Source organism: Alligator sinensis, unplaced genomic scaffold (assembly GCF_000455745.1).
Source record: "Alligator sinensis unplaced genomic scaffold, ASM45574v1 scaffold781_1, whole genome shotgun sequence".
Classification (NCBI taxonomy): Eukaryota; Metazoa; Chordata; order Crocodylia; family Alligatoridae; genus Alligator; species Alligator sinensis.
The window spans coordinates 3,660,468-3,667,166 of record NW_005841845.1 but is presented as its reverse complement, the minus strand read 5'-3'; the positions used below and the strand labels follow the sequence as shown (position 1 = coordinate 3,667,166).

The 6,699-nt window shown below is 54.7% G+C and overlaps 1 protein-coding gene across 1 annotated transcript in view; it reads right to left on the bottom strand.

Moving 5' to 3' along the window:
- Positions 1 to 2,039: 2,039 nt before the first annotated feature.
- LOC102382598 (protein Spindly-like) overlaps positions 2,040 to 6,699 on the bottom strand; it is an 18,435-nt gene continuing 13,775 nt past the window's right edge. The window contains exon 11 of the mRNA XM_025206648.1: positions 2,040 to 2,891. Coding sequence (XP_025062433.1) covers positions 2,794 to 2,891 — 98 coding nt within the window. The 3' untranslated portion in view covers positions 2,040 to 2,793. The remainder of the gene's footprint in view (positions 2,892 to 6,699) is intronic.

Sequence of the window (6,699 nt, the reverse complement as noted above, 5' to 3'; positions counted from 1 at the left end):
TTTTTAAATGTTTGGTTTTCAAGTTTTTATGCTGAGGGCCGGAGCCCCTGCCTAGCCCTGGCCCTCTGCTCGCCGCTCGCTGCGTCCCAAATACCCCGGCGCTCCCCCGAGAGGCGTTTTCCAGTTCGGTTTTTAGCCCCGTGGCTGTGTCGAGGTTTTTACTGCCCATCTCCGGTGAGGCCTCACCGGTGCTCCCTGGCAGTGGCTGCCCTGGGCCAGAGGGCAGACGGCTCGAGCCCAAGGAGCTCCTGGGTTTCCACATCAACACCGGGAACCAGAGTCAGGCAGCAGGTCGGCTCCCGCCTGCTTTGTGCTGTTCGTGCACCTCTCGTTCCCATTCTGGCTTAGCAGCACGGTCAGCCCAGAGAAGCTGGCAAATCACAACACCTCCACCCGCCGTGCCACCCGGAGAAGCGTGCCCCCTGCTTGCGGGGGTACCAGACTGTCACACTGGATGGCCGCAGAGCTGTGGCATCAGCAGTGGCTCCTTGGCGGGGCCGAGTGCCTCCAGCCCTGCTCCTCTTCCCCCTGGAGCAGCACAAACATAACCCCCTCCTTGCAGGCTGTGGGTGGGTGCCCTTGCCCGTTTCCTGCCCCTGCTGCCCTTCCCCGAGTGCCTGAGTTCAGAGGTCAGTTTGTACCTAGTAGTGGTGCTGGACCCTCTCGGCAGGGGGAGACTGGCCTGCCCGATAGCTGAGAGCTCCTCTGTTCAGTCTTTCTGTAACCCTGGTCCTTGCCTCGGCTGTTCGGTGCCTGTTCTTGAAAAGAGCCTTACTCCTCTCCCTTCCTCTTCCTCGGAGCTGTTGGGCTTGTCCTGCCTCCCCCACCTCCACTGCCACTAGCATAAACAGTATCCTGTGTGCTGTGCTTGAGCCGTGGCTCCTCTTCTCCAGCTCCTCCTAGCCCTCGCCTGGTCCCAGGGCAGGGGCTGAAGGTCACCGAGAGCTGCTGCACCTGTATAATCAAGAGGTACCAGGCTTGGGAACAGCCAGAGACCCTCTAGAGCCAGAACTTGGTGCAGAGCTGGGGAAGGGTGCTGCTCCCAGCAGAGTTTAGGCACATGACAGCTAGACGGAGCCTGTCCATCAGTCGTATGCCCCGCTAACACCCAGCTGCCTGTCTCCACAGCTATGGTAGTGTCTGTGCTATGCTTCCAGGGCCTCTTCTCCCACCAGCAAGGCCCAAGTCTCCTCCTTGGCTTATGTCATTATTATTTAGGCCACACAGCAGGGGAACAAGGCGGATGAGCTGGGCAGGGGAGCTGCCCCCCTCTGCAGCAGGCTGGGACATTGGAAGTAGCTGGTACAAGAGCCCGCACCGTCATTCTGGTTCTGTTGGCATTGGGTGCGGGTCTGTTAACGATAACGAGATGTTCAAAAGTAACAATGGGAGCGAGGGCATGTAGTTTGTGCTGCAGGCCCTGGGCAGGATGCACGGCTTCTCAAGGGCAGATGCTTCTGCATGGAGCAGTTTACAAACAACAGACTTGCTTGCTGGCTTTGGGAGCAGGTGTTGCCACCGTTTGGCACAGACAGAAGCCCGTTCCTGATGGAAACAACTTTGGTGTGGCTGAGACAGCAGTAAGGGCACTGCCTGGATGTCCCCACCACCCCTGCCTCAGACCTGGGGGTGGGTGGGGTGAGGAAGGGATCTCAGCAAATACCAAAGTGCAACTTTTTCTCTCCTGTATGTTGATAGTGGATTTTTTTCTGCAATAAAAGTTACAACTGCCAAAGGCGCTCCCCGGTGTCCTCATCAGAGCTGCGCACCAGACACGTGATGGATAAACGGCCTCTTGCTTACAGCGAGGCAAACTACAAACATCAACCCTAGCTGAACCCAAATGCTTTTACCCAGAGAGATGGGGGAATCTCCATCCTTGGAGGTGTTTTAAGCCCCAGGTAGACAAAGCCCTGGCTGGGATGATGCAGTTGGGGCTGGTCCTGCTTGGAGCAGGGGGCTGGACTAGATGAGACTCCGGAGCTCCCTTCTAACTTTCATTTTCTAGGATTCCTTGCTGCAAACTGACAGGCAAAGGAGTGAGGCAGAGCGTAATAAGAGAGAACTTGCAAGGTGCGCAAGGCAGACACAGGTACCCAAGTGCTCTGCATGCCTCCGAAAAACCCAGACGCACCTGCTTTGTAGCAAGGAAGAATTTTAATGGGAGACAAAGGGTATGGCCTTGCACGCTGCCCTCCTCACAGGGCTGCACAGTTATTTTCTACCTGGCCATTCAGGAGCCTCTGCCTCTCTTGTACTGGCCAGAGGCTTTGACTGCTTGGTAAAGGTAATAATCCCCTGCCCTGCCCGTGCATCTGTATGCAAAACGCTGATGACTTGGCTTAGCTCGGTAAGCCAGGAGCTCTAAGCTGCACCTGTCCGTTTGCTCCAGGACAGCACAAGTGCTGGCTCACACGCTGGAACTGCTTCCCCCACCAAAGTCCTGCGATGCCTGGGTCACTCCTGGGGCAGGGGCTGCTGTGGTTAGGACACTGCCCTGGCGTCAGGCTGAACTGGAAAGCCCTCCCTGGGGTTCTCTAACACCATTTCTCATCCGTGGCCTCAGGTGCGCTCGCAACTCTCAGCTTGGTTTAACTGATCCCAGGGGAAGCCGTAATTCTCTGCACTTCTTCTTAGACCGTGAAAAGCACTTCTTTTTGGGAAAACTCTGGGATGAAGTAGGGCTGAGCTGCCTCCACTCTGCGCCTCCTCTGCTTTCGCAGTATGGGACAGATGTGGGTGCCATCTGCAGGGTTATGGGACTCGATTGCTGCTGGGCTGATGGATGCCCTTTCAAAGCTGCCTGGAAGTCACCGCGTAGAGCCGTCCTGCGAGGAATGGCGGGCTAGGTTTCCAGGGCACAAGCATTCGCATCGCTTTTCTCAGGTGCTCTGCGTGGGTGTAGAGAGAAACACAAGTGAGACAGGACTGAGCAGGTGGAGTCTCTAGGACAGGCCGGTGCGGGGCTGTAATTATACGCTGGGTATGTCATGTGCCAGGGAGGCATCCTTTAAACTCTGCTTGGCAGCTGTGCTTCAGGTTGACGATTATCCTGATTTTATTCATCTCTGACCATAGGCCCAAAGGATAATACTGAACTAGCCTGGTGGCTTGGGACCAGTCTGTGCTGGGAGGCTCTGATAAACCAGTGGTTTTCACCTGACTAGTACTGAGCTGTGGGGCCTCCTGCTCCAGCATCCCCCACTCCGAGCACCCGAGTGAAAAGAAAACCACCCTCAAGTACCCATAGTGCCAGGGCTGCATTTACCGTGGAGCAGTTACACACCCCAGCTAGACAAAACTTTCCAATAACTGTTTGTGAGCAACACATGCAGGCTGAACTACTTGACTCTGAGGCTTAAATCTTTGGGGAAAAGGCTCCTGCTCTGGATCCAAGAGGTAAATTTGAGGCTATGTCCAGAGCTTTTGGTGACGGCTCACTGCTGCAAGGACCTGCAGAGGATGTTCCCAGTCCTAAAAAAGAGATCCTCCGCTGCAGAGGATCGTGCCCAATGCGACTTGAGCCCGAGGTAACAGCTGCCGCAAACACGAGGGCTACACGGCTGGAATAAACGGGTGCTACAAATGCACCACGCGCTTTGCGCTCCAGAGCCCGTCCTTTGCCTGAACTCGGTCCTGGCTTATGCAAGGGTTTGCCTCAATTACAGACATCAGCAACCAGCCGCCCTTGAAACCAGGCCAAACAACAAGGGGCAAATAGCTCGGGTTGGTTACATCAGCTGCGCTGATGGTTGGAAGCAAGGCAAATCCACAGAGCCTCAGCCCTCCAAAAAGATACTGTCACCGAAGCAGTAACCACAGACTAAGTGCCAGAGGCGGCAGCAGGGAAACTTGCCTCCAGCTCCTGTTTGCAGCCCAGCTCTGATGTGTGCAAGAAACCACACCAGCAGGAGGTGGGGGGGAATCTGCCTTGGTGACCCACCAAGCTCTGGGCCTGCCTGCCAGGCATCTAGCCAGCTTCTGGTGCCGCGACTCTCCTGGGATGAGCCATGGAGAGGTCTTCTGGGCTCAATTTCCCCCATGTGGCCAAGCAAAAAGCTTTTGATGGTGCTAAAGCAGGCATGAAGCCAATTCATGCATGTCCTTTGAACACAGCTCAAGCCTTTGATGGCCTCCTCGCGTTCAGTCTTTATGCTTTCCAACCTTGGATTTAATTATACTTCATTAGCGAGGGACAAGAACTCAATCAGATCAGTTTCATTTGAAGCCAAGTGGATAGGAAAGAAGCCTAGATAAAAGAATACGATTGCTGAGACCCCCACGGCCACCCCCGCTGCCCTCTGAGGACTCGTCGTGTGCAGGAAAGGGGAAGCAGCAGAAGACTGAATTGTCCCAAGATGCTTCTCCCAAAGGGCAGGTCCCTGTACCTCCAAGGAGCAGGGAAAACCTGTGCTGGATGCCAACGCTCTGCATGCTGGGCTGTCCGTCGCAGAGTCTGGCTGCAGTGTAGCTGGGACAATGTGCTATGATGCAGTGGAGGAGCCTGTGAATGAGACGGTAGACAGACTTTCACCTTCCCTTGCTACCTTTTCCTAGATCCTATAGAAATGCAGGTTCAAGAGCAACATTTTTTTTAGCCCAGCTCTCACCCAGAGTGTGCCGGGGGGCTTCCCACGGGAGTGACCCAACTGATCATCACTTGCAGTTGTAGGGAATGAGAGGGTCTTCTTCCTTCCACCTTGCCAGAGAGAGCAGGAGGAGAAAGGAGGTGCTTTTCAAACCTGTGATGATACTGATGTCACTGCAAGCAACCAGCTGCCAAAGCTCGAGGCTGGCTTGGAGAAGTCTGGGCTCCAGCCAGTACTGGCGCCAGGCGCCGGGCTGGCCAGCCTGAGCCAGCAATTCCAGATTAGTGTGGACGGATTTGTTCCGACCCGGAGAATCCTGCAAGCTGGTTTTCATACCAGACCTGCCCTTGTGTCCTACATTTAGGTGAGCCGCCTGTCCTTGCTGCCAAAGGAGGGAATGCCAGCTCTCGGCTCTGCAGCAAGAAAACGCCAACCACCCAAGGCGCAACTTCGGAATAATCGGAGCCGAGCAAAGCCCTCGGCCCTGTCCACATCGTCCTACTGGACTGCGAATCAGGCCTCCTCTGTACAGGTTGATGTGGCAACTTTAAGAGGCCCTTATCAGCCATAACCATGGTTAAAATCTCTATGGGGGAGTCTAGCTCTGAGCTGCCCATAAGCAGCATTGCTGTCCAGGATCCAGTCTCTTCCTGGACTCGTGCATTTTAAACCATGTCCTAGGCCTGTAGTTCCCAAACCTTCAGGCCCCACAGACTCGCTGCCAACCCTCAGAAGTTTCCTGTGGACCAGCTGCAGCTTTAGCACCAAAGAGTTTCATTGACAATGCTGTAAAGACGCACAGACCTCCTGTGATTTATGGACCATGGATCACAACCTCAGGGCCACTAGTGGCCTGAGACCACAACTGGCTTGCATGACCCTGGCCCATCGGGGACTCCCTGTTTTGTGTCTAAGAGATGTGTTTGGGTAGAAAGCATCAAATGCTGCTTTGCCTCCAACATGCGAAGAGCTAGCTTAACGTTTAGCCTTGCTTCACACGCAGTGATTTTCTCTCAAGGGGCAAAGGAGCCCGGAAGCCTCCCAAGCCCAGAGAGGTAACAACAGAATGGCAGTACCAATAGTTGGGAGGAGACGGACCGAAACCCTGGCTTCTGCTGCCCAGCTCCCTCTGCACTCATGGGCCGATCCAGACCCATGCCCATGGTGCCAATGAAGGAAGAGGTAAATAAGTTGCCCAATGCATCCCAGCAGCCTAAACAGGTCTCCGTGTTACAGTCTGCTCGGGATTAAAACGCTCCTGCTGCAGCACCCACTTGCCAACACTCTTTGAACTATAATGGAACATCTGTTGAGTTAATCTCCTGCAGGGTAATTCCTCCCCCTGCATTTTAATCCTCTCCCCTTCTGAAGTGCTTTTACTCTGAAATTAGACACGCTGGTTGTGTTGCCACAGATGATTCTGGCAAGCACGGAAGTGTTCCCGTTAGCACAGGCCTTTCCCGGGAGCTGCAGGAAGGGAGAGGAGCAGCGTCAGCCCTCTTTGGCATGTGCTTAAAGCTCACTGTTGTGTCAGAATCGCAGGCTAAATTACAGGCCTCGTCTGGAACAAGACGAGGCTCGCGGGCTCTGAACACGTCCCAGTCGGATTGAGGCTGTTAGTGCGACTGACTCAGCGAGGAGGGTTTTGCTGTGGGCAGCAGCAACCAAACTAAATTAGTGCCACTGCCCCATTGCTGGAACATGGGGGAGTCAGTCAGCTGATCTGTGCCTCGGTTTCCCTACCTGGTAGACAAGGATAAAAGATCTCGACCACCTTTGCAAAGCACACCGAGCCGTACAATCGAAACACCACGCCCACGTACAACCTTGTTTGCGTCCGTCTGGCGGCAGGGGAGTCAGGTGTCCTTCAAGAGACGGCAGGGAGTTTTAAAGGGAAACCACCTCGTACAATGTTCACACAGCCCCACTGAAACATCTGAACCCTGATAGACAATGTAGTTTTATTCCCTAGTATCTTGTTTAGCTTTAGTTTCTGGCATCCAAGATCACCAAACACAGCGCCAGGCTCCAGTCTAGGCACATCCAAGCCTCCCCGCCCAAGGGCAGGCAGGCTCCGGTAGCTCCTATTCACTACCCCTCGGCCAGAGCA